Source organism: Tachyglossus aculeatus, chromosome 4, assembly GCF_015852505.1.
Source record: "Tachyglossus aculeatus isolate mTacAcu1 chromosome 4, mTacAcu1.pri, whole genome shotgun sequence".
NCBI classification, from domain to species: Eukaryota; Metazoa; Chordata; class Mammalia; order Monotremata; family Tachyglossidae; genus Tachyglossus; species Tachyglossus aculeatus.
Genome location: NC_052069.1, coordinates 88981778 through 89009574, shown reverse-complemented (window position 1 = coordinate 89009574; position 27797 = coordinate 88981778). Strand labels below are relative to the sequence as shown.

General features: G+C 44.3%; 2 protein-coding genes across 3 annotated transcripts in view; one reads left to right on the top strand and one right to left on the bottom strand.

The window, feature by feature from the left end:
- Positions 1–8358, top strand: part of INTS8 (integrator complex subunit 8) — a 72135-nt gene extending 63777 nt beyond the window's left edge. For both annotated transcript variants that reach the window (XM_038744946.1, XM_038744945.1), the window contains exons 22-27: positions 89–192; positions 481–531; positions 4334–4407; positions 4494–4558; positions 4726–4769; positions 8136–8358. In XM_038744946.1, the coding sequence (XP_038600874.1) occupies positions 89–192; positions 481–531; positions 4334–4407; positions 4494–4558; positions 4726–4769; positions 8136–8252 (455 nt within the window). In that variant the 3' untranslated portion in view covers positions 8253–8358. The remainder of the gene's footprint in view (positions 1–88; positions 193–480; positions 532–4333; positions 4408–4493; positions 4559–4725; positions 4770–8135) is intronic.
- On the bottom strand, positions 8289–27431 carry CCNE2 (cyclin E2). The gene is made up of 11 exons (XM_038744947.1): positions 27403–27431; positions 27168–27264; positions 26674–26730; positions 25012–25163; positions 22680–22815; positions 21819–21965; positions 18881–18976; positions 13866–14000; positions 11703–11814; positions 11044–11201; positions 8289–9692 (listed from the first exon to the last, which is right to left on the bottom strand). Exons 1-11 carry the CDS (start codon positions 27414–27416, stop codon positions 9579–9581), a joined length of 1218 nt encoding a protein of 405 aa, XP_038600875.1. The 5' UTR covers positions 27417–27431; the 3' UTR covers positions 8289–9578.
- Between the last annotated feature and the right edge of the window lie 366 nt (positions 27432–27797).

Genomic DNA, 27797 nt, shown 5'->3' with positions numbered 1-27797 from the left:
CAAGCTGTCTTGTGTGCTGATGATCCCATTTTACGGAAAGCGAGTGGTAAAGTTTGTCTAATCATCTGTTTTATCTTTCTCATTCCAGCAACTAATCAGTATTCAGCAGCTCTTCACTATTACCTTCAGGCAGGAGCCGTATGTTCTGATTTCTTCAATAAGGCTGTGCCGCCGGATGTATACACAGACCAGGTTAGTTGTTACTTAAAATTCGTACGTAGTCCAGGACAAATAAGACGTTCTCTGCAGTTAAGACTGTTTACGGGTCATGCAGCTAGTGAACATAGACAGCTTGCAGTGGTTGACAAGGTGTAGAAGTAAGTGTTCGGAAGATGGGATCTAAAAATCTTAGAAAAGGAAATAAATCGTGTTCAGTTTTATGTCGAAAAATGCAAGTTCTGTTGGTTTGTTATTAGGGGATCTGACTTCTAAATCTGGAATAGTAACTCTGAAAGTAACTAGAATTGCTTTTCTCTGTAGGTCATAAAACGGATGATAAAATGTTGTTCTTTGCTCAACTGCCACACGCAGGTTAGTACGTCCGTAAATTCAGATTGTTTTAGTGGTGCTAATGTTGCATTTCTCCGGGTATCTCATCACGGTATTTGGGCTTCCAGGTTCTCTTAGAGGGTGCACAAATGTTTCAGCTCTTTTAGTTTGTGTGAGCTTTACCTCTGTAACACTTTATTTTTCATAATAATTATAATTATTTTTAGCGCTGGGTTAGATACAAGATAATTAGGTCCCATGTGAGGCTCACGGTCTAAGTAGGGGGGGGAAAAGGTATTGAATCACCATTTTGCAGATGAGGGAACTGAGGCACAGAGAAGTTAGTTTATTTATTTTACTTGTACATATTTATTCTATTAATTCTGTTAATATGTTTTGTTCTCTGTCTCCCCCTTCTAGACTGTGAGCCCACTGTTGGGTAGGGGCCGTCTCTATATGTTGCCAACTTGGACTTCCCAAGCGCTTAGTACAGTGCTCTGCACACAGTAAGCGCTCAATAAATACGATTGAATGAATGAATGTGGGGCTCACGGTGTAAGTAGCGGGGAGAACAGGTATTGAATCCCCATTTTGCAGATGAGGGAACTGAGGCACAGAGAAGTTAAGTGATTTACTAAGGTCAGAAGGCAAGTGATTGGCAGAGCCAGGATTCCTCTGATTCCCAGGACCGGGTTCTTTCCATTAGGCCACACTGCTTCTACATATCTGTTGCCTGGATCAAAGTATTTTATGGAGTGTTAATGAAACAAAACATTCCCAAATGAGAAAAATTTCAGGGTAATCCCAAGTGGATCCCAAGTCCATTGACTGAAGGATTTAAAGAACCACATCTAGAGACCTTTTAGTTGTGGGAAGAGCAGGGAAAGAAAAAGATCACATCCGACTGGGGTTGTTTTGTTTTGCTTTTTTTCTCTTTAGAAAAATAAATTGGACTCAGAGATTCTTGTAGTCGAAGAGCTTTGGTAACGTGAACAAGGACACTCAGATGAATTTTTCAAACATGCAACCTAGACCTATAGTCCAGTTTTGGCCCTTCAAAACTGTAGGGAGGGAGAGAGATCAGGGCTGGAGATGTAGATTTGGGTATCATCCATAGAGAGGTGGTAGTTGAAGCCATGGGAGTTCTCCGAGGGGGTGGATGGAGATGGAGATCAGAAGGCGTCCCTGAAACTTGAGGGACCCCCACAGTTGGAGGAGGAGGAGGACTCCTGAAAGAGGAGGAGCCCCTGAAAGAGACCACAAACCACTTCGTTCACTTCTTCACTGAGTTAAGTCACTGAGTGAATCCCATGGATTTCCTGTCCTGCTCCTAATCCGGGTTTGTTGCCAGGAGAGCATGAGTCCGGGCCCAACTCTGGGCCTGTATACGCGGGTGAGGGCGGTGGGAAACAGGGAAATTGTGTGTCCGCTTCATGTTGTGTTTGACACCATTTTGGAATTTATTGCTCTGGCAGGAGCTGGGGCTTAGTGGGCCGAGCCTTTTCCATCCCTCCCTTCCCTCAATCAATCAATCAATCGTATTTATTGAGCGCTTACTGTGTGCAGAGCACTGTACTAAGCTTGCTTGGGAAGTACAATATGGCAACATATAGAGACGGTCCCTACCCAACAGTGGGCTCACAGTCTAGAATATTTGGGACTAGACGGCTTTAGCACCTTCTTCTGTGGCGAAAAATGTAGTAATAAAAAAAAAAAAATTAACAGAAAAATTCTGTAAACTACTCATGGCCGGAAGCGGGCTCCTGTATTTTTCAATATTAATGACAGCGGTGAGAAAAATGATAGGCCTGGTTGGTTAGAAAACTGACAGTCGTATTTATTGAGCGCTTACTGTGTGCAGAGCACACAGTAAAGGTTGGCAGAGCTTTGGTAACTGCTGGAATTGACGTGACCAAGGCCACTCAGATGAATTTTTCAAACACGCAACCAAGACTTATAGTCCAGTTTTGGCCCTTGGGTCTGCCAGGCAGCGAGATTGTAGGGCGATTCCATCCCTCCCTCCCCTAAAGGTTGGCAGAGGGCGGGAGTTGCAGAGAAGCAGTGTGGCCTAGCAGATGGAGCACGGGCCCAGGAGTCAGAAGGACCTGGGTTCTAATCCTGACTCTGCCCCTTGTCTGCTGTGTGACCTTGGGCAAGTCCCCCTCGCTTCTCTTTGCCTCTGTTACCTCCTCTGTAAAATGGGGATTAAGACTGTGAGCCCCACGTGGGACAGGGACTGTGTCCAACCTTGAATTCAGTCACTCGTTCAGTCGTATTGATTGAGCGCTTCCTGTGTGCGGGGCACCGTACTAAGCGCTTGGGAAGTCCAAGTTGGCAACATATAGAGACGGTCCCTACCCAGCAGCGGGCTCACAGTCTAGAAGGGGGAGGTGGGCAACAAAACAAAACATGGAGACAGGTGAATCTACTTCAGTGCTTAGTACAATGCCTGGCGCATAATAAGGATGGAGGAAATATCACAATTATTATTAAGAGGAGTGAGGATGGATTTGTAGAGGGGGCCGGGTGGCAGTGAGCAGGAGAGGGTAGGGTCTCTTTTCTTTCATTCCCCTTTGGCCCTGCTCTTTGCATCTTTTCTCCCACTCCGGCCCTCTACTCCTGTTGTCTTCTCCTCCAGTGCCCATATCCCCGGGGCTGATACCTCTTTTCTTTTCTTTTCTCTTTTCTTTTCTTTTCTTTTCTTTTCTTTTCTTTTCTTTTCTTTTTTCTTTTCTTTTCTTTTCTCTTTTTTCTTTTCTTTTCTTTCTTTTCTTTTCTCTTTTTTCTTTTCTTTTCTTTTCTTTCTTTCTTCCTTCCTTCCTTCCTTCCTTCCTTCCTTTCTTTCTTTCTTTTTCTTTCTCTCTCTCTCTCTCTCTTTCTTTTCTTTCCTTCTTTCCTTCTTTCTTTCCTTCTTTCCTTCCTTCCTTCCTTCCTTCCTTTCTTTCTTTCTCTCTCTCTCTCTCTCTCTCTCCTTTCTTTTCTTTCTTTTTCTTTCTTTTTCTTTTCTTTTCTTTCTTTCTTTCCTTTTTCTTTCCTTTCTTTCTTTCTTTCTTTTCTTTCTTTCCTTTCTTTCTTTCTTTCCTTTCTTTCTTCCCTTCCTTCCCTTCCTTCCCTTCCTTTCCTTCCTTTCCTTCCTTCCTTCCTTCCTTCCTTCCTTCTTTCTTTCTTTCTTTCTTCCTTCCTTCCTTTCTTCCTTCCTTCCTTCTTTCCTTCCTTCCTTCCTTCTTTCTTTCTTTCTTTCTTCCCTCCCAAACTCTTCCCAGAGTCTTCCCACTGCTCGGCCTTCCCAGACTGAGCCCCTTCCTTCCTCTCCCCCTCATCTCCCTCTCCATCCCCCCCATCTTACCTCCTTCCCTTCCCCAAAGCACCTGTATATATGTTTGTACATATTTATTACTCTATTTTACTTGTACATATCTATTCTATTTTATTTTGTTAGGATGTTTGGTTTTGTTCTCTGTCTCCCCCTTTTAGACTGTGAGCCCACTGTTGGGTAGGGACCGTCTCTATATTTTGCCAACTTGTACTTCCCAAGCGCTTAGTCCAGTGCTCTGCACACAGTAAGCGCTCAATAAATACGATTGATTGATTGAGTCCGAAATGGAGTCAACTCCTCTAGGAGGATGGGGGGTAAAAGGCAGGCGAGGCGTGGACCAAAAGAGTTTAGACTACACCGACCACATAGCCAAGCGTGATTCAGAAGTTCCCCCTGGTTCAGATTAGGCAAGGGAATTCTTCCACAAACTCTGGTCTTTGGTTCCAAGAGTGGGGAGTGAATAAAGGTTTTGGATCTTCAGAGTTGCATGAAACCAATTTTTGAAAGACTTCAATTCCATTCATGCAGGTGGCAATTTTATGCCAGTTTCTCAGGGAAGTGGACTACAAAACAGCATTTAAGTCACTGCAGGAACAAAACAGGTAAGCAGGGTTCAGAGATCGAATAAAGCAAAAATGTAGTTATTCAAGAAGGAACTAAAACTGATGAATTACTGTCTTGCTTGCAGTCATGATGCCATGGATTCGTATTACGACTACATATGGGATGTTACCATTTTGGAATACTTAACATGTATCCTTGTCATGGGCACTGGACTAGAACAGAGGACAAAAAACATTCAAAACGTTCTAAGTTTCCCAAACCGATAAGGGGACAAGTGGATGACAGAATTCCTGGTTTGGATTAAGCGGCTTTCTTGTTATGAACACTACTCGGGTTTCCTTGACTAATCCATCCAGATCTTCACCATAAAAGAGGAGAAACAGATAAAAGACAGATCGCGGTAAGTTTATTTCCTTGTTGAATGATTAATTGTTCGGGCTATCAAAGCTTAGGAAGGGAACAGTATTAATTTGTAGGGTGCAATCCTTGTTGAATGATTGTTTGGGATATCAAAGCTTAGGAAGGGAACAGTATTTGTAGGGTGCAATTTTTAATATTTCTTATTTAGAAAAAGTCTTGTCACTTTTCGATCTACTGTATCAAGTGAAGACTTGTGTGCAAAGCGCTATGCTAAGTGCTACGGGAAGTACAAGAATAATAATAATGGTATTTGTTAATAAGTGTTTATGTGTCCAAATTGGGTTGGCCACAGTCCCTGTCCCACATGGGGCTCATGGTCTCAATCCCCATTTTGCAGATAAGGTAACTGAGGCACAAAAGTGAAGTGGCTTGCCCAAGGTCATACAGCAGACAAGTGACAGAACTGGGATTAGAACCTGTGACCTTCTGGCTCTCAGGGCCGTGCTCTATCCACTACACCAAGTAGAAAAACCATCGCCATCATTATTATTATTGTTTTTCAGGGCAGCGGGTTCGAACCTGCTGACTTGACACCTGTCCACATGTTTTGTTTTGTTGTCTGCCTCCCCCTTCTAGACTGTGAGCCCACTGTTGGGTAGGGACCGTCTCTATGTGTTGCCAACTTGTACTTCCCAAGCGCTTAGTCCAGTGCTCTGCACACAGTAAGCGCTCAATAAATACGATTGAATGAATTAGTAGTTATGCTTTCTGCACTAAATGAGCTTTTACATCCTAGCCAGGATGCAGATACTAAAGCAGAAGTGGTGTGGCCTAGTGGATAGAGCATGGATGTTTGAGTCAGAAGGGCCTGTGTTCTAATTCCAGCTCCACCACTTGTCTGCTGTGGGACCTTGGGCAGGTCCTTTCCCCTGCCTCAGTTTCCTCATCTGTGAAATGGGAATTAAGACCGTGAGCCCTATGTGGGACGTGGACAGTGTGTCCCACCTGATTAGCTTGGGTCAACCCCAGCACTTAGTACAGTGCCTGGCACATAGTAAGTACTTAACACATATATAAGTATATAAGATATGATATACTAAGAGTATATAAGATATGTACTTAACAGAGCCACAGTGCTGACATGTGAGGTGGGCCATTTGGAAATTAGGGAAGGGGATGGGATTCTACAAGGGCTGTAAAGAGGGCAAGAGCTGGGGTCTGTCGGGAATGGAGAGGGCAGCCTGGGCATGGGGAGGGTGTAAGCGAGAGGCCGGTGGTGGGAGAGGTGAGAACAGGGCACAGTGAATAGGTTAGTTTTTGAGGAACAAAAAGGATGGGAGCTGGGGTGTGGTGGACAAAGAGTGGTTAAGTAGAAGAGAGAGTGGTGTGCCGTAAGAGTTTGGATCATTTTTTCAATCAATCATTTATTGAGCACTTACTGTGTGCAGGGCACTGTACTAAGCGCTTGCTTGATGAGGAACCATTTTTTTTTATCCTGAGCTATTTTACAATTGTAAATTGGACTCTTAAAACAGACCATAGAGCTTAATGCTGACCCTCCCTCGAGTGTCTGTTGATTCCGCTTGGGTTCTGCCACTACATTTGAACGCACCGTTGCCCTGTTCTTTACCATCCCACTAACACCCTCCCCACCACAGTTTACCTCTTGTTCCCACCATTTGAGTCGCTCTCCACTACCTTCTAAGACCTGGAGAGGAGAAACAGGAGAAAAAGTGGGACCTGCCCTCAAAATACTGGGTTGGCAATCATCCACTACCTTCTAAGAACTGGAGAAGGAGGGAGAGGAGAAACAGGAGAAAAAAAGTGGAACCTGCCCTCAAAATACTGGGTTGGCAGTCGTCTCCACTACCTTCTAAGACCTGGAGAAGGGAGGGAGAGGAGAAACAGGAGAAAAAGTGGAGCCTGCCCTCGAAATACTGGGTTGGCAATCGTCTCCACTATCTTCTAAGACCTGGTGGAGGAGGGAGAGGAGAAACAGGAGAAAAAGTGGAACCTGCCCTCGAAATACCGGGTTGGCAATTGTCTCCACTACCTTCTAAGACCTGGAGAAGGAGGGAGAGGAGAAACAGGAGAAAAAGTGGAGCCTGCCCTGGAAATACCGGGTTGGCAATTGTCTCCACTACCTTCTAAGACCTGGAGAAGGAGGGAGAGGAGAAACAGGAGAAAAAGTGGAACCTGCCCTGGAAATACCGGGTTGGCAATCGTCTCCACTACCTTCTAAGACCTGGAGAAGGAGGGAGAGGAGAAACAGGAGAAAAAGTGGAGCCTGCCCTCGAAATACTGGGTTGGCAATCGTCTCCACTACCTTCTAAGACAAGGAGAAGGAGGGAGAGGAGAAACAGGAGAAAAAGTGGAACCTGCCCTCGAAATACCAGGTTGGCAATCGTCTCCACTACCAAGACCTGGAGAAGGAGGGAGAGGAGAAACAGGAGAAAAAAAGTGGAACCTGCCCTCAAAATACTGGGTTGGCAGTTGTCTCCACTACCTTCTAAGACCTGGAGAAGGAGGGAGAGGAGAAAAAGTGGAACCTGCCCTCGAAATACTGGGTTGGCAATCGTCTCCACTACCTTCTAAGACCTGGAGAAGGAGGGAGAGGAGAAACAGGAGAAAAAGTGGAGCCTGCCCTGGAAATACCGGGTTGGCAGTCGACTCCACTACCTTCTAAGACCTGGAGAAGGAGGGAGAGAAGAAACAGGAGAAAAAGTGGAGCCTGCCCTCAAAATACTGGGTTGGCAGTCACCTCCACTACCTTCTAAGACCTGGAGAAGGAGGGAGAGGAGAAACAGGAGAAAAGGCGGAACCTGCCCTCGAAATACTGGGTTGGCAATCGTTTTTAGCAGGAGGGCTAAAGAAAGTGTACCCGTGAGAGCAGTTGATGCCCAAAAAACCACACACGCACCATTCTGAAATCACCGTCCTGGGCTGCTGGACTCATCCCCTGCCCTGGAGCTTTTCTAACCCCACCTGCACCTCGCACGGGGGTCTCCTCCTTTCCTTCCCCACCCCCTTAAGGCTCCGAGGAACAGGGTGACCCCCTTACTTCGTGCTTAGCTCTTGGCCGTGAAGGTGAAGCTAACGATGTGGCTATCCCAGGAGGCAGACTGGACTCCCAAAAGAGCCCTGGAAAGTATCCTTTCCAACGCCAAGGTCAGTGCAGCCTGTTCAAAACGGGTCTCGGCCGTGGGGAAAATAATATGTAAGTGAAAATGGGATATCAAAGCCAATGGGATTCAAAGGACGAGATGTCACACGGTAATGAGCTCCTTACTATCATTTTTTTTTCCCCCACTGTCAGCATTTAGAGCTAGAGGTTGCCACCCACGCAGCACGTAAAACCCATAGCAGAGAAGTACCTAACAATTCATTTTTTTGTGCGTGCGCAAAGATTAAGGCTATAGGCCAGACCGAACTGAACGCAAGTAATCCCGAGGAAGTGTTACAGCTTGCAGCACAGAGAAGAAAAAAGAAGTTCCTCCAAGCGATGGCCAAGCTTTACTTCTGAGTTCCTAATGAGGGAGTGTGACTCCTTTGACTGGAAAATATTTTAACTTTTTATTTTTAAACAATGTTAAAACAGTATTAAGATTAAATTTATACATATGTACATATTTAAGTGGTGGTGTTTTCTTCTTCGAATACTGCAACAATCTTGGAGAAAAAAAAATCTTATAAAAACTATACAGAAGGCCTCACACCGTATCGCGAATGGCTTAAATCTGTTACCATTTCTTCAAAGGAAGAAAATATTTACATGTAAAGTAGCGATTCAGTTAATTTTCTGATTAAATCCTGCGTCGCGGCTCATATCGAGATGCAATTATTTTATGCCCATCAGTTCTTCCCGTGATTAAGTGCCCGGCTGCCTCCCCCAAGTTCTTCGCCCGCATCCTGCTTCACACATACGATTGTTTTCAGATTTGCATTTTCTAAAAGTTAGCATATATTCATTCCCCCTCTGTCCACACCAAAATTGGCCTTTCAAGCGCTACCACTTCACTACAAAGTACTGACGTTTACTTTAGGAAGTTTTAAGGCGGGACGACATCCTTGTTTCCTTTCCATTTGTAGAAACTTGCTTGTGACATTGTCCAACTCACCCTAAAAAAAGGTTTCCTTGGAATCAGAATAGGAAACTTTCACTTCCTAGCACCAAGGATTAGGAGGAAGGCTCCCATTTGGTTTGGAGTTGAACCTCTCGGGCGCTGGCCCCAAAAAAGAAGCCCTTTTTACAGAATGGATTAGTAGGGTTGACTGATAGCCTTTAAGCTTTTAAGGCCTCAAAGTCCAGAGAAGGGAGGAGGAAAACAATATAATACCTAATGGAAAAATTCATGTTAGTTGCTAAACCTCGCGTTTCTCATAGTAAAAAAAAGTTAGATTGTAACAGCATCCTGTCCCAGCTGCACATCACCTTCGAGAACAATGTAAACAGATGCAATATTTGCTCAATAAATAACTAGCACCAACTATGAACTTGATGGTCTAAAAGTCAGGCTCAGCTTTTCTGATTTGACCGTTGACCAGCCCAGACGTCCGTGAGAGTTTAAAATTCCTAGTTGATCGCGGTAAACTTAGCCTAACGAGATATAAAAAACGCGCAGTGTGGTAAGAAACGACTCCCGACCGCCACTTTCCACTTTCCTGAGGACCTAATCGCAGGTCGGTCCTTCAGCCAGCATTGCAGTGCGGGGTCTAAACCGGAAAGGACCGTCGGAAAATTTAAGTTTCTGTAAAGCTTTAGCAATCCAACCGGATCGGAGTCATTCTACCGTGATGTAAAAAAAAAAAAAAATCCCTTGTTTCGGTCAACAGCCGCTGCGGGTATTCTCTAGTGTTTTGCTGGTGATTTTTCCGTGCTGGTCGGCGGGGTCATGATCCCACCGTTGCACACTGGGGATAACTGTCCCACTTCGGTGAGCGCTGCTACGTAGTTAACTTCATCCTACACAAGAACAAAGGGGTTTTTTGCAATTATTTTTCCCGGAAAGCAGCGTACGAAGTCACGCTCAATCAATCGTATTTATTGGGCGCTTACTGTGTGTGCAGAGCACTGTACTGAGTGCTTGGGACAGTACAGCGTGACAATATAGCAGCATTGGTAGACTAGTTCCCTTCCCACAACCAGCTTATACTCTAGAAAGAATTCTCATGCAATTCGTATTCAATCGTATTTATTGAGCGCTTACTGTGTGCAGAGCACTGTACTAAGCGCTTGGGAAGTACAAGTTGGCAACATAGAGAGACCGTCCCTACCCCCCTTTTCTTTACTGTCAGAACTACCTGTAGGCATATACTGCTACTTCTCCTAAGAGGAAAAGCGAATACCCAGCAGAGGCTTTTTAAATTGTTTTACGGTATTTGTTAAACGCATACTATGTGTCAAGCACTTTTCTAAGCAAAAGGGTAGGTAGAGGTTTATCAGGTCAGAAACAGTACATATCAAATGGGGCTCAGAGTCTTAAGCAGGAGGGAGAACAGGCATTGAATCCCCATTTAACAGATGAAGTAACTGAGACACAAAGTTGTACTTCCCAAGCACTTAGTACACAGTAAGCGCTCAATAAATACGATCAAATGAAATGAAGTGACTGGCTCAAGATCACACACCAAGCGAGGGGTGGGGCGGGGATTAGAACCCAGGTCCTCTGAGTGCCAGGCCTAGGATTCTTTCATCCATTCAGTATTTATTAAAGCAGCGTGGCTCAGTGGAAAGAGCTTGGGCTTTGGAGTCAGAGGTCATGGGTTCAAATCCCAGCTCTGCCACTTGTCAGCTGTCAGCTTTGGGCAAGTCACTTCACTTCTCTGGGCCTCAGTTCTTTCATCTGTAAAATGGGGATGAAGACTGTGAGCCCCCCCGTGGGACAACCTGATCACCTTGTAACCTCCCCAGCGCTTACAACAGTGCTTTGCACATAGTAAGTGCTTAATAAATGCCATCCTTATTATTACTATTATTATTATTAAAGCGCTTACCGTGTGCAGAACACTGTACTAAGTGCTTGGGAAAGTATAATACAACAATAAACAGTGACATTCCCTGCCCACAGTGAGTCAAATCGGGGGCTGGTGGGGAAGGAGGACTAGACTGTGAGCCCACTGTTGGGTAGGGACTGTCTCTCTATGTTGCCGACTTGTACTTCCCAAGCGCTTAGTACAGTGCTCTGCACACAGTAAGCGCTCAATAAATATGATTGATTGATTGATTAAGAGTATTAAAAGGAGCTGAAAGCCAGAAGACATTCTTTAAACCTACATTCTAACCTATTTGGAGTTATTAAAATATTAAGTCATACCAGCATAGCCAAGTAATTTGTGTGGGTCTGGATATTATGCCTATCTTCTACAGGAACCTTCTTAAAAGACTTTAGCTTCACAGGAGCAGCCTCTCTTACTACTTTGACAAAAGGTACCATCCAGTCGACGCATTCAGATATGTTTTCCCAGTCCAGACCTAGGAGGAAAAAAAAAAAGATAGAAAGGGGGTTTGTAATTGGTTTTAATGGAAATCGTCACTATTTCAAAGGCTGATGATAATTTTAAAATGTGTTGATGCCCATCTCGGAGTTGGGGGTGTGAGCATTGTGCAGTTCGGCATGTCAAGCGCTTAGTACAGTGCTCTGCACACAGTAAGCACTCAATAAATACGACTGATTGAAGCAAAAGTCAAAAACGAGAATACTAGTGCCACTGTGAATGCATAAAGGATAATTTGCCAAATTAAAGTCAGGCACAGTGGGTGGGCGAAAATCCCATCTGACTTTAATATTGGCTGGTTTTGCGGTGCAGACCCTAGAAAAGTCGGGTTCGTCGGCCAATTAAAAGCAAAACTAAGTCATTTCCATTCAAGTTGCAGTAGGATGAGGAACTGCTGTTTAACAAAAATTTCGCTTCAACTATCAGCCTAATTAATAGTTCATTCTTTGGGATCTCAAGTTAGAAAGAAAGGTATTACCTGAAGCTTTCTTAACTACTTCAATTGAGGTAAAATGGCACAGGGCAGCAGCAGCCAATATCCTATACTGGAACTCAAGTGAATCTAGAACTAGGATACACAGGTCTAAAAGCTGCAACAGAAAAACATTAAATTCCAGTTAGTTTAGAGCACGGTATCGAAGCTTCTGTTTCCAGAGAGGGGGGAAAAAAACGATTCAAACAGGTTAGTTTGGTTTGCATTTAAAAAAGAGAAAAATGACGAGACTAGAAAGTGACTTGTAATATAAAATCTGCCTTGCCCAGTTTAATATTCAGAAGTATACGACCACCTTCCTAGCAAGACAGTTTTTCTAGACTGTGAGCCCACTGTTGGGTAGGGACTGTCTCTATATGTTGCCAACTTGGACTTCCCAAGCGCTTAGTACAGTGCTCTGCACACAGTAAGCGCTCAATAAATACAATGAATGAAGACAGTTACTGCCCTTAAAAAAATAAAAAACACTCACCCTACAGTTCAAAGCCAAGCCATTTTTCCCTCCCCATCAAGCAAACAGCTCTGCTCTTCACACTATGCCAACTGACCATCAGAAGGGAGACTAACTGCAAATAGGGAATGTTTACCTCATTAAACTATCATTTGGGGGTGGGAGATTAGGTAGATTATGTTAGACACTCAATTAGGGCTTAGTACAGTGCTCTGCACACAGTAAGCACTCAATAAATACGATTGATTGATTAGGTCAGTCTCTAGTTTTCCCATTCCTCCACCTTCATCCTAAACAAAAGCATCTCATCATTATAAGCAAACATTATAGCTAGAGTCCACCCTCTCTATGTCCTTTCTTGTTCTCCTCTACTTGCAAAAATTAAATTAGCTGCCAGCTAGGGCAGGGTCTTTTTTAAAAGAGTGGGTGGGAGAAAGCTTAGAGGTTTTTAAAATTAGATTGATGGTCGAGCTGGTAATCTTAAAGTGGGTTCTGAGGAGAGGTATTCTGGGGCCTATTAGTCAATGAATTATTCACCATTTTCAGTTTCTAGATATAGACAGGTAAGAAGGAACAATCTCAAGAATTAAATTCTGTCGGACAACTCGGGTGAAACTTCAAGTAAATGAATAGGGCACACAACAAACGGACAGGCACAATCAAATTAATCGTGCTCCATTTAGAGGAATGGTATTTACAGAGATGCTATTACTCGGCCTATAAAATGAGTATCCATTTCTCTTAACATATCAAAAGGTGAGATACAGAGAGGAGAAATTTAAATGAAAAATTTGTAAATGGACTGCCATATACTAAAATTTTATTTTATTTTGTTAGTATGTTTGGTTTTGTTCTCTGTCTCCCCCTTTTAGACTGTGAGCCCACTGTTGGGTAGGGACTGTCTCTATATGTTGCCAATTTGTACTTCCCAAGCGCTTAGTACAGTGCTCTGCACATAGTAAGCGCTCAATAAATACGATTGATGATGATGATGATATACTGTACTGTTTATTACTGTATTGTACTCTACCAAGTGCTTAGTACAGTGTTCTGCACACAGTAAGCGCTCAATAAATACACTTGAATGTTTACAAACAAGATTGGTCTGCTTTCTGCTCATAAGTTTTTTTAACACTTGAAACACAGGTGGGGCTATTATATATGGCAAGAACTGATTCAAACAATGAAAGAAGGGGAAACTGAAAATAAAGATAACCGGGCACTTGACATTATGCATTTCACCTGGGTTGCACTCTCCCAAATGCCACCCAAGTGGCCAACTGGATGGTCTCTAGCAGTCTAAGAGCAAAATGGCTTTTCTGATTCAAAAGGACCTTTAATGATAGCATTTATTAAGCGCTTACTATGTGCAAAGCACTGTTCTAAGACCTTTCTGAAGGAGCTTAAGTTGGACAAAATACAGAATTGTTCTTTGGTTCAAAGATGACGCTGCGCCCCTTAAATTGAGGATGTTTTAAGAGATCTTCACAGAGGGAATATTCATCCTGAGCATTTTTCCAAGTTGTGCCCCACTTCCCTCTTTCCCTCCTCATCTTTCTAAATGGCAGCACTATCGTAGAACTCCAAAACGTGGCTTTCATTTGGCATAAATTTTATCCTTGGATGCTCTACTTCCGACGACTGGTAGGTGTTAGCAGGAGAGAATAAATGCACAATAGATGAAGCAATTAGTGTACCTGTGCTATTTGAATGAACTTTTCCTGAGAATACTGAGGTAAAAGGACCTTAGGAACATCTTTCAGAGCATCCACTTGGAGGAAGAGATTCAGCCAGGAGATGATGGTTACTGGACAGAGCTCCCATTTTAAAGCCTGTTGATAAAACACACAGTAAACTCTTGGATAAGAACCAGATCCATTTTTGCCATGCTTCCCCACAAGAATTACATCAACTGTTTAGAGACTTGAAACAGACTCCTCTCACTTGCCTAATTACACGGTCGTCATCGTCTTGAGTACAGAACTCACTAACAGAAATTTCCCAGTCTAATCACTAAGATTTACAATGCCTTTGCACACAGTAAGTGCTTAACAAATACCATTATTATTATTATTATTATTATTGTGATTATTTTTATAAACGCTAAGCATTGTTCTAATCACTGGGGGTAGATACAAGTTAATCAGGTCGGACACTTGTACTTCCCAAGCGCTTAGTACAGTGCTCTGCACACAGTAAGCGCTCAATAAATACGATTGAATGAATGAATGACACAGTCCCTGTCCCACGTGGGTTTCACAGTCTAGTTACGAAAGAGAAAAGGCACTAAATCCCCATTTTAAAGATGAGGAAAACTGGATCACACGGCAGGCAATTGGCAGAGCTGGGATTAAAACCAGGGCCCTCTGATTCCCGGGCCTGGGTTTTTTCCATTAGGCCTCAATGCTCCCCTTATAATAATACGATGGCATTTATTAAGCACTTACTATGTGCAAAGCACTGTACTAAGTGCTAAAATCACAATACACACCACCTACAAGATCTTTCTCTCCAAAAGTCTGGCCCTTTTTAATCTACAGATAAGTCAGCAGAATTGGCATAGGGTAGAGATGAGTTGGCCTTACTCACTGGGCCCGAACAATCAGGAGCAAAAACAGGGGACTCCCCAGGGGTGCAGTGAGCAAATGGGGATGGGAGAAAGGAATGCCATCCCAAGGTTTCCCCTTGGATAGATTCCAAAGGGTTGATGATTCATTCATTCATTCAATCATATTTATTGAGCGCTGTGTGCACAGCACTGTACTAAGTGCTTGGGAAGTACAAGTTGGCAACAGTGGTGATGCACTACTGGTATGATGTTCAAATAGCAGTTCCCACCCCAGCATGATCTGAAGTTTAAAAATTCCTGTTAATCAGTGGTATATCATCATCAATCGTATTTATTGAGCGCTTACTGTGTGCAGAGCACTGTACTAAGCGCTTGGGAAGTCCAAGTTGGCAACATATAGAGACAGTCCCTACCCAACAGTGGGCTCACAGTCTAAAAGGGGGAGAGTATTTGAGGAGTGCTCACCCTGTAAAGAGTACCGTACTAAGCACGAATGCTGTCGGTTTTCAGTTTCCTAGTGGCCTTGGCACGTGATGGGCTAGCACGTGGCTCCGCCAATTGCCAGCTGTGTGACTTTGGGCAAGTCACTTCACTTCTCCAGGCCTCAGTTCCCTCATCTGTAAAATGGGGATTAAGACTGCGAGGCCCCCGTGGGACAACCTGATCACTGCGTAACCTCCCCAGCGCTTAGAACAGTGCTTTGCACGTAGTAAGCGCTTAATAAATGCTACCATTATTATTATTATGTGGCATTAAAGCAGTCAATCACCTTGCCCCCTCCTACCTCATCTCGCTTCTCCCACACACTTTGCTCCTCTAATGCTAACCTTCTCACTGTGCCTCTGTCTCCCCTTGTCTCATCGCCGACCTCTCACGCATGTCCTGCCTCTGGCCTGGAATGGCCTCCTTCCTCAAATCTGACAGACAAGTCCTCTCCCCGCCTTCCAAGCCTTACTGAAGGCACATCTTTCCTCCCAGAGGCCTTCCCTGAATCAGCCCCTCCTTTCCTCTTCTCTCACTCCATTCTGCATCCCCCCGACTTGGCCCCTTTATTCACCCCCTCTTCCAGCACCACAGAACTTCATTCATTTATTCAATCGTATTTATTGAGCGCTTACTGTGTGCAGAGCACTGGCCTGAGCACTTGGGAAGTCCAAGTTGGCAACATCTAGAGACGGTCCCTGCCCAACAGCGGGCTCACAGTCTAGAAGGGGGAGACGGACCACAAAACATATTAACAAAATAAAATGAATAGAATGTGTACAAATAAAATAGAGTAGTATATACGTACAAACATATATACAGGTGCTGTGGGGAGGGGAAGGAGGTAAGGCGGGGGGAGAGGAAGGAGGGGGCTCAGTCTGGGCCCCACTTATTCCACTTTAGTACGTACCTGGTATTTATTCATTGCTACTAATGTCGATCTCCCACCCACCCTCTATACTGTAAGCTCTTTGTGGGCAGGGAATGTGTCTTGCTTATTGTTACATTGTACTTTCCCAAGTGCTTTGTATGGCACTCGTTCTGGGTATGTCACCCCCCCACTCCTCAAAAACCTCCAGTGGTTGCCTATCAACCTCCTTATCAAACAAAAATGCCTCACTATTGGCTTCAAAGCTCTCCGTCACCTTGCCCCTTCCCAGCCCGCACACTCCGCTCCTCCGGTGCTAATTTTTGCACTGTGCCTCCATCTTTCCTGTCCCCACCATCAACCCCTGGCCCACGTCCTACGTCCTGAAATCCGCCAATTCCTTCCCCCCTTCAAAGCCCTACTGAAGGCTCACCTCCTCCAAGAGGCCTTCTCAGACTAAGCCCCCCATCCTTTCCTCAGTCTCCCCTCCCCTCCGTCACCCCTAGTCACTCCCTTTTCTCCACTCTCTTCTCCCCACCCCAGAGCCCTGTGCATATATACAGAAGCAGCGTGGCTCAGTGCAGAGCACTGTACTAAGCGCTTAAGTGCTGTGGGGCCAGGAGGGGAGGCTGGAAGAAAAAAGAGAGTAAGTCAGGGTGACGCGGAAGGGAATGGGATAAGAGGAAAGGTGGGGGTTTAGGGAAGGCCTCCTGGAGGAGATGTGCCTTTATCATCATCATCAATCGTATTTATTGAGCGCTTACTATGTGCAGAGCACTGTACTAAGCGCTTGGGAAGTACAAATTGGCAGCATATAGAGACAGTCCCTACCCAACAGTGGGCTCACAGTCTAAAAGGGGGAGACAGAGAACAAAACCAAACATACTAACAAAATAAAATTTTCAATAAGTAAGAGCCAACTGGGCATGGGTATTATATTAAGCACTGGGGAAAGTATAATGAGGTGACACGACATGATCTTAGCCCTCAAGCAGTAGTAAGACCATTAACTGAGCACCCACTAGATGTACAGAGTGATTGCAATTTACAAAATAAGGTAGTGTCACATACCCAGCCCACAAATCAATCGTATTTATTGAGCGCTTACGTGTGCAGAGCACTGTACTAAGTGCTTGGGAAGTACAAGTTGGCAACATCTAGAGACAGTCCCCACCCAACAGTGGGCTCACAGTCTAGAAGAGCTTACACTCTAATGGAGGAGACATAAAAACATTTACCGATAAACAAAGTAATACACATAAACGTAGAGAGTGATAGTAGTACTAGAGAGATAGATGGAGTGCAGACATCTCTAGGAGTTTCCATTCTAATTGAGAAGGAAGATGCAGAATATATTACTATTAGGAAAAGGAATGGAAACATAAATGAGTTGGTGAGTGTTTAAAGAGTGGAATATATTAATAGTTACATATAAAAGGACTAGATTAGACTGCAAGCCTGTTGTTGGGTAGGGACCGTCTCTATATATTGCCAACTTGTACTTCCCAAGCGCTTAGTCCAGTGCTCTGCACACAGTAAGCGCTCAATAAATACGATCGAATGAATGACTATAGTGGCTGTGAGTACATATATACGTAAACAGAAGTAATTTGGCCTAATGGAGAGAGTATGGGCCTGAGAGTTAAAAGGACCGGGGTTCTAATCCCAGCTCGGCCTCTTGTCTGCAGGGTGACCTTGGGCAAGTCACTTCACTTCTCTGTGCCTTAGTTACCTCATCTCTAAAATGGAGACAGACTGTGAGCCCCATGTGGGACAGGGACTGTGTTCAATCTAGTTATCTTGTATCTAGTCCAGTGCTTAGTACGGTGCCTGGCACATAGTCAGTGCTTAATACTATTAGTATTAATAAGCTCCTTGTGGGCAGGGAGCACAGTCTATCAACTGTGGTGTATTGTCCTCACCCAAGCACTAGGTACAATACTCACAGACAATAAGCGCTCAAGAAAGTCAAGTGATTGATTGATGTCACGGAAGGGAAGAAAACAAGTCATTGGGTAAATCTCCTGGAAGGAGTGGGGTGTCAGGAATAATAAAAGTGTCTCTTTCCACTGAGCCATGCTGCTTCTCTTTGAAGATGGGAGAGCTACGGTCTGTCAAATAGGAAAGGAGAGGGAGCACTCCAAGCATAGTAGTTGGAGGGGGAAGAGTCTCAAATGGGGCTGAGAAGGAACCGAGAGGGCAAGCGAGAGCGCAGGGGAGAAGGGAGGGAATGGGGAAAGAGCTGATGAAAAAGGTCTTCAAGGAAATGATCGGGAGCTCACTTGATGCAGAGAGGAATGGGGAATGAATGGAAGTTTTTGAAGAGGGAAGTGGGAGCAGAAGCCACCTTCACTACTATTAGAACTTCGGAAACATCGTAGAAATTTCTCACCAAGGATGATTTCGTTTGGAGTGGTGAAGGATCCCCCAGGCTTCCTTCCAAGCAGGATTAAAATTCAAAAAAGTCAAGAATAGGTAAAAAGAAATCACCCTTGTTGATCAAGTCTTATTGCTTCGTTGGCTTGTCTTTCACCATTGAGAGACTCCGTGATTATTACTAAATTTTATTAGCTGTTAAACTCACTAAAATGTATCGTACTTAATTTTGCCAGATCAAAATCAATTATGCTTACTTCCATATATGTATGATTCCCATCATGCTGTATTTGATCTAGCCTCATCTTCTATTCACGAAAGACTTATTTATAAATGAAGGTAAGAAAAATGCAATGAAGAGCTCTGATGAGCACCGTGATATTAAAAAAAAGAAAAAAAAGACAAAGGTATATTACCTTTAATATAATGAGTTCCATCCTTAGGATATCCTCTTCACTGCAAGCACCATCAGTCACATAAGCAAACTCTTGAAGTTTAGGAGCATAGATTTCCTTTAGAGAGAACCAATTTTATGGTTAAGACTCTTTGGGTGTTCTCATCCAGAAAAATCGGCAGTTCCACAGGTTACGTTTAAAAAGCGTTTTACTATCTTTTAGAATCTATGCTACTAAAGAGAGACAGGAACCCAGTTTTCAGAGCACTTTTCAATCAATTCAGGGTATTTATGGTGCCCAGAGCACAATAATACTAGGCACTGGGGAGAGGACAATACAGTAGAATTGGTAATCACGTTTCCTGCCCCGACTCCAGAGGGAAAAACTTCCTCTAGATCCTAAAGCAGCAACGTGGCTTATTGGATTCTAATCCTGGCTCTGTCCCTTGTCTGCTGGGTGACCTAGGGCAAGTCACTTCACTCTGCCTCAATTACTTCATCTGCAAAATGGAGATTAAGACTGTGAGCCCCGTTTGAGACATGGACGGTGTCCAACCTGATTATCTACTCCAGCACTTAGTACAGTGCCTGGCACCTTATAAGCACTGAAATACCATTAAAAAAAATTTATAGGTCGGGGAATGGCAGGGAATAAGGATACGTACAAAAGTGCTGTGGGGCTGGGGGTCAGTATCGAGTGCTTATGGAGTATAGATCCAAGTGTGTAGGACTGATAAAAGGGAGGGAATAAGGCTAAGTACACTGTACACTCGTTGTGGGCAGGGAATGTGCCAGCTTATTGTTATACTGTACTCTCCCAAGCGCTTAGTACAGTGCTCTGCACACAGTGCTCAATAAATACGATTGAATGGAAAGCCTCTCAGAGGAGGTGATATCAGTAGGGATGAGGAAGTGGGGAGATGTGGCCTGCTGCGAATGCGGATTAAGTTCCAGGACAGAGAGAGGATGTGGGCAAAGGGTGGACGGTGAGACGGAGGTACAGGGAGTAGCTTGCCACTAAAGGAGCAAAGAGCATGGGTTGGGTTGTAGTGGGGGCAAGGAACTGGTAAGGTAAGGTGGGAGGGGGGAGAGCTGATTTGAGTGCCTTAAAGCGGATGGTAAGGAGTTTCTATTTGATGCAGAGGTATATAGCCAGCCATTAGAGGTTTTTGAGGAGTGGGAAGATGTCGACTAAATGTTTTTTTAGCAAAATGATCCGTGCAGCAGAGTGAAGTAAGGACCGGAGTGGGCGAGACAGGAGGCAGGGAGGTCATAGAGGAGGCTGATACAGTCTGTGAGCCCGTTGTTGGGTAGGGACTGTCTCTATATGTTGCCAACTTGTACTTCCCAAGCGCTTAGTACAGTGCTCTGCACACAGTAAGCGCTCAATAAATACGGCTGAATGAGTGAATAATCAAGGTGGGACAGGATAAGTGCTTGGATCAGCATGGCAATAATTTGGAGGGAGGGGAAAGGGTGGATGCTAGAGATGCGGTTAAGGGAGAATCAACAGAATTTGGCAACCAACTGAATGTGTGGGATGGATGAGAAAAATGAGTTTAGGACAATGCCAAGGTTATGGGCTTGGGAGACTCCAGGGAGGATGGCGGCGCAGTATTGGGAAAGTCACGGGAAGGACATGGTTTGGGTGGAAAGATGAGGAGTACTGTTTTGGACATGTTAAGTTTGAAGTGGCAGTGGGACATTCAATTGGAGATGTCCTGAAGGCAGTAAGAAATGGGACAGTGCAGAGAAGGAGAGGTCGGAGCTGGAAAGGTAGATGTGGGGATTATCCCCACAGAGATGGTAGTTGAAGTCAAAGAAGCGAATGAACTCTCTTTGAGAGTGGGTGGAGACGGAGAATAGAAGAGGACCCAAAACTGAGTCTTGAGGGACACCCATAGTTAGGGGTGGGAGGCAGAGGAGGAGCAGGTCAAAGACACGGAGGAGGAGGGGTGGCCAGAAAGATAAGAGAATCGTGAGTAGCGTGTCAGTGATGCCAAGATTAGAATGTGTTTCCACAAGAAGAGAGTGGGCCACAGTGTCTAAGGCAGCTGAGAGGTTGGAGGATTAGGGTGGAGTAGCGGTCACTGGATTTGACCTCCTTTGGTGACCTTAGAGATGGTAGCGACTATGGAATGAAGGGGGCGGAAGCCAGATTGGGGAGTGGGGGGACGGTCAAGGAGGGAATTGGACGAGAGGAAGGAGACTGTGAGTTTAAACAATTCACTTAAGAAGCTTAGAAAGGAATGGATGAATAACTGGAAGGTGCCACGAGGATCTCAGGAGGGCTAGGAGATACACGGGTGTGTTTGGAAACACTGGGGAAGGAGCCGTTGGAAAGTGAGTGGTTGAAGATGGAAGTCAGAGGGAGAATAATAATTACGGTGTGTTAAGCGCTTACTATGTGTCAGGCTATGTGGCTATTTGTTAAGCGCTTACTATGTGCTACTGTACTAAGCGTTGGGGAGGTTACAAGTAAATTGGGTTGGACACAGTCCCTGTCCCAAATGGGGCTCACAGTCTCAATCCCCATTTTACAGATAAGGTAACACGAACTGAGCAGCGAAGTGACTTGCCCAAGGTCACACAGCAGACACGTGGCAGAGACGAGAAAAGGGAGGCAGATGAGGTGTGAGGGGATGGAGTCAAGGCACAGGTGGAGGGGGCTGAATTTGAGAAGAGAGATGGGAGACGTCCTCGAGATATTACTGGGAAGGATGAGAAAGAGTGGCAGGACGAGGGTTAGCAACACTCTGAAAATCAGGAGAGTTAGCTCATTGTGGGCAGGGAACGTGTCTGTTTATTGTCATGTACTCTCCCAAGCGCTTAGTACAATACTCTGCACAGTCAGTGCTCAATAAATACGTTCAAATGAATGAGAGCTGGGTTCTAATCTGATTATACCTGCTGGACTACGCCATTAGTGATGAAGAGCTACCAGGGGGGACAGCACTTACCTCTAATTTGGAAGCAATAAATAGTGAGGTAATTCCTATGAGTTGAAGCATATTTTTGTTTATGTCCTTTTGTGTAGACATGAATCTATCAAAGAAATCCTGAGCAAGGTAAAATGTTTCTCTGTGAAGTGTGTATACTTCACATACCTAAAATAGATAGGATGAAAACCACGCTTAAAATGATCTTCGAGGAAAAAAAAAAACTCACATCAACGCATACAGTGAATTGGAGTACTATTTTCCCCTTTCATAAGTATTTAGACAGCTAACGCATAAAAAATATCAATTGCGGGTCCAACAACCGCAAAACTGTGGTCCTTGTTTCAAAAGTGTTTTTTAATTATTAAAATGTACACCCTTAAAAGACGTCTCTGGGAAATACCTAAACCAACCCCAATTATTCATGCTGATGGGAAACCGGGACAATATGGATAATTCTAAGAGTTGGCTAAAATTAAAAGTTCTGGATTATTTATTTCAACCCTCTTGTCTCTACCAGAGCTGCTAAGTAGCAATAGTTTCGACCTCATCTCTGGTCCAAAGTAAAAATGAGGGACTTCAAAACATTGGTCGTGAACACACTTGGTTAATAAGGCAAGACTGCATTTTGTCAGCTTTGCATGCAGAGGTCATGGGTTCAAATCCTGGCTCCGCCAATTGTTGGCTGTGTGACTGGGCAAGTCATTTCTCTGTGCCTCAGTTCCCTCATCTGTAAAATGGGGATTAAGACTGTGAGCCCCCCGGGGGACAACCTGATCACCCTGTAACCTCCCCAGCGCTTAGAACAGTGCACATAGTAAGCACTTAATAAATGCCATTAAAAAAAAAAGTCAGAGTGAATATACACACACACACACACACCTCTAAAAGCCAGTCCAGTAGTATCGACCTCATTTGTGGTTCTAAATCAGAATGTCGGTCTTCAAAACGCTTGTCATGAACATATTTGGTCTCTTTATTTAACAGGTTTAGCCAGACATCATTAGAACATCCCCAGCTGTAAAACCAAGCAAAAAAACTGAGATTAAAATAGTGATTTTAAAACGACGCCTCACGCTGTTCTTTAATCACATGCCATAAACTTTTTGAAGAAGGAAATGCATTCTGGATAGCGCAAGGGCTGCGAGTACAAAGTTGGCTCAATGGAAAGAGCACGGGCTTTGGAGTCATGAGTTCAAATCCCGGCTCCGCCAATTGTCAGCTGGGTGACTTTGGGCAAGTCACTTCTCTGTGCCTCAGTTCCCTCATCTGCAAAATGGGAATTAAGACTGAGCCCCCTGTGCGGCAGCCTGATCACCTTGTAACCTCTCCCAGCGCTCAGAATTTTGCTTTGCACATAGTAAGTGCTTAATAAATGCTATCATCGTTAAAGTTTAAAATTGACACTAGGAACTGAGGCATCATCATCGATTGTATTTATTGAGCGCTTACTGTGTGCAGAGCACTGTACTAAGCGCTTGGGAAGTACAAGTTGGCAACGTATTCTCTCCTAAATCCCATCCAGATAGCTAACATCTCCCTACTGCCACTTCAGTGGTTCTCACCGCTCCCCCTCTTCACACTTGAGGTACCTACCCTTACCCCTTCTTTCTTCCTTCCTAAAATGTATTTTAATGTATGTCTTCCCAGCTGGACTTGAAAATTCCTAGAGGGCAGGGGTCCTGTCTACTAATCTTATTGTACTCTCCCAAGCCTTCAGTAGAGTGCTTGGCGCACGGCAGGCGCTCAAATACATTTGCGTGATTTGTTATTAGATGGAACAGGGAAGCAGCGTGTCCTAGTGAACAGAGGACAGGCCTGAGAGTCTAAGGACATGGGTTCTAATCCCCGCTCCATGTACCTGCTGTATAACCTTGTCCAATATAATAATTGGACAATATAACAATAGAATATATATAATAATATAATATATTATATATTATTAATATATTGTCCAATATAATAATATAATATATTATATATTATTAATATATTGTCCAATATAATAATATAATATAATAATTCTGTACCTCAGTTCCCCCACCCTCTGCAAAATGCAGATCCAATACCTGTTCTCCCTCCCTCACCCCCACAATTTAGGCTGTTAGCCCTATGTGGGATCTGATTTATCTTCTGTTTTGACTTCAGCACGTAGTAAGCACTTGAATGTCACAGTGATTATTAGAAACAGTGATAGACGAATGATGCACTTGGTGACTTGAAAGAGTAGAGGAGCCCCCTAAAGAAGTTAGTTGGGCCAAGATTAGAATGTGTTTCCCTAAGAAGAAGGTGGTCTACAGTGTCCAAGGCAGCTGAGAGGTTGGAGGATTAGGATGGAGTAGAGGTCACTGGATTTGGCAAGAAGGAGGTGATTGGTGACCTCAGAGAGGGCAGTGAAGAACTGGCGGGAGCTCAGCTCCGGAATATCAAAAGGGACCTGAAAGAACTGGGCCAGAGACTGTAAGCTCATTGTGGGCAGGGAATGTGTGGTCATTGTTATTTTTTTTTACTCTCCCAGGCACTTAGTACAGTGTTCTGCACACAGTAAGTCCTCAATAAATACAACTGAATAAATGAATGAAGAGCAAGGGAGAGGAATGAGAATGGGACCCCCCCTCTCTCCCCAGCCAAGAAATCCCACCATGGCCATAACTACCATTCCTCCAACCCCCACACCCAAGATATAATAATTATTTAATACAAAAATGACACAAAAAAGTTTCAGGACTGGTTAGGTAAGGACCCTACAAGGAAATGGCCCTCCATTCCGTGTTATTTCCAGTTATTTCTTAACTTGGCTTGAAGGGGAAGGAGAGGGGACTCCTCCCAGATCAGGTCCCCACACACACAAAAAAATTAAAATCCACAAATGGGATAAGCCAAGAATTGTCTTCATTCTGAACCAAGTAAAACCCTTGGTTTTAACTGTTCTAGCATCTACTCCTTATATTACCCTCCTAGCCAAAACGAAAACGCAAGCGCAATAGTGAAGTCCTTTAAAACACAATCATCAGTACAAAGTTACAGTATTGTCAAACGCCACAACCAAATAGGAGCAGAAATAAATACCCCCTAAAATAACTAACTATTTACAGAATTGCCATGGAGAACAAAAAAAATCAAACTAGCAATCATATTGTCACAGTGACTTAATGCCTTTATTGATTGGGCTGGAGGGGGTTCTTTTTGAAAGAAGTTACAGAAAATAACTTACCTTAAGTCAGGTAAAGGAGAAGGATTTATGAAGAGATTTTTAAATCTATAATTGGTGAATCTAGAGAAGTCACTGGTGACTGTTTCTTTATGTGGTGTTTCAATTATGATGCAAGGACTGATACCTCCAGTCAACATAGATGGCCAACAACTCTGTCATTTAGAAGGAAATAAAAATTAAATAACCACTGTTCATTTTATTCAAGATAATCTGCTGCCCCACTGAAAAAAATGGAAGCTTTTCTAGAATGCTGTAATTAAATATAATTCTACTTAATGTAACTGCCTCAGGGAGTTTACATATAGATTTTTTAAAATCTCAAATTTGATTTTTATTTTTTAAAAAATGAACCAATCCACAATCTCAGAGTCCCACAAAGTTACTAATCTGATGTGGGGAAGCAAACAAAAAAAAAAAAAACCCATCAGGCAAGTAACCGCAGTTCAAACAATTCAATGGCTATTTGGGGAGGGAAAGAAAAGAGGGAGTATGAGCACCAATGTACTTTCCCAGCTAAAACAGATCTGTCCTTTATGATATCAAATTAGTTATTATTCAACAAAGTTGCTGATTCCCCTTGCCTCCCACCATCTCATTTGAGAGATGGCCTTTTTTAAAAAAAAAAAATAAAGTCTACACCCAGCTAAAGCTCATTTTAGAGATATGGGCTAGAGAACCTTAAAAAAAAATGTTTAAAATGGGAGAACTGATGAGAGAGTTGTCTATTTTCTGTCCATCTCATTTGAGAGATGGCCTTTTTTTTTTAAACAAAGTCTACACCCAGCTAAAGCTCATTTTAGAGATAGGGGCTAGAGAACCTTCAACAAAAAAATGTTTAAAATGGAAGAACTGATGAGAGAGTTGTCTATTTTCTGTCCATCTCATTTGAGAGATGGCCTTTTTTTTTTTTTTTAATAAAGTCTACACCCAGCTAAAGCTCATTTTAGAGATATGGGCTAGAGACCCTTCAAAAAAAAATGTTTAAAATGGCAGAACTGATGAGAGAGTTGTCCATTTTCTGTCCAGGGGGGTGGACATTTAAAAAATGTTTAAAATGGGAAAACTGATGAGAGAGCTGTCTTTTCTGTCCAGGGGGGTGGCCATTTAAAAAATGTTTAAAATGGGAAAACTGATGAGAGAGTTGTCTATTTTCTGTCCAGGGGGGTGGCTTTGGAAGGGAGTGGGGGAGTTAAAAAAAAAAAAAAGTGACAGAAGACAATGAAGTCTCAGGAGGATCCAAAAATAGGAGGGTGAGTTGGGCACAAAGCTGATCCCAGGTGCCAGGCTGCCAGGGGACCCTGGGCTCCAGTTAGGGAGGGAACAAAGAGCAGTATATCCGACGGGATTAGGCGGGCCCTGGGCGTGCCAGGAGGCTCCGAGAGGGAGGGATTTACAAAGAGGAACCAGCTGCTTGGGCAGGAGGATAAACTGACTCTGCAGCAGCAGCAGTCCTGGCTGCGGCATTGAGGCGCACACTCCGACCCGCCCAAAGATGGGAGCCCCTTCTCCCGACCTCTAGGAGGCAATTAGAGGTCAAAGTGTCAAAGGGGCTCTTCCCCCAGGCAACCAGCCAGCCCTGCCCCATCCTGAATGTGGTGCTTTTCACCTAAGTCTCCTCCCCACCCCCCTCCTGCCTGGTTGGGTTGCCCAATTCTGCATTACCCGTATTTCATACTGGTGCCTCTTGCTGACTTGGTCGTCTTTCCTCTTCTTGGCATCCTGAAGGAGAAAACAGCCCTGGTTTAGGCTGTGGCTCCCGCCCCTGAAGTGGCCAGGTGGGCACCTCTAAGGGCCCATCAGCCCCCCACCCCCGAACTGACCAGGCAGGGTAACAATTAGCCGCCCCGAGCATTTCCCGGCGTGGCTTAGTGGAAAGAGCGTGGGCTTGGGAATCAGAGGGCGTGGGTTCTAATCCCACCTCCGCTACTTGTCTGCTGTGTGACCTTGGGCAAGACACTTCTTTGGGCCTCAGTTCCCTCATCTCAAAATGGGGATTAAAAGCGTGAGCCCCAAGTGGGACACCCTGATTACCCTGTATCGACCGCAGCGCTCAGAACAGTGCTTGGCACATAGTAAGCGCTTAATGACTATCATTATTATTATTATTAAGTGCATAACGACTATTATTATTATTTTCCCCCAATTTCCCGGCTCACCTGGATGGGTTTTCTCTTCCTCGTTTGGAGGGGCTGAAGTTGTTGGAGGGATTCCCCCTGGCTGGGCTGGGGCTGCTGCTTGGCTTGCAGGCGGCAACTATACCAGGGGGTGGAGGGGAGGTGGGGAAGAAGTCTTTTAATTCTTCTGATTTTCTGCTGCTGCGCGGTTAAAAGCATACATACACACACACACACACACACACACACACACACAAAAGCACACCCACAACGTTACCTGCGTCTTGACATTCTCCCGTTAGAATGGTTGGCCACCTCTGTAATAACAACAACAACAATTATTAATGATGGTATTTGTTAAGCGCTCACTGTTCTAAGCGCTGGGGTAAATACAAGGTAATCAGATTGTGGGGCTCACAGTCTTCATCCCCATTTTACAGATGAGGTCACTGAGGCCCAGAAGTGAAGTGACTGGCCCATGGTCAAACAGCGGACAAGTGGCGGAGTCGGGATTAGAACCCACAACCTCTGATTCCCAAGCCCGGGATTTTCCCACTAGGCCACGCTGCCCCTCTAGAAGAAAGGGGGCCAGGGGTGGGGGGGAAGCCAAATTTTCAATCCATATTCGGACCCGAGACGCCCCGAAGAGTTTCACTGAGGGAACACAACGGC

Bases quoted from the DNA above. Each gene is read 5' to 3' on its own strand.
- CCNE2 (XM_038744947.1), bottom strand. The intron at 14,001-18,880 runs GTAATATACCTT...TTTTATCAACAG, and splicing joins TGGAACTCATTATATTAAAG to GCTTTAAAATGGGAGCTCTG. The intron at 11,815-13,865 runs GTACACTAATTG...TTTCTGTTGCAG, and splicing joins AGTTCATTCAAATAGCACAG to CTTTTAGACCTGTGTATCCT.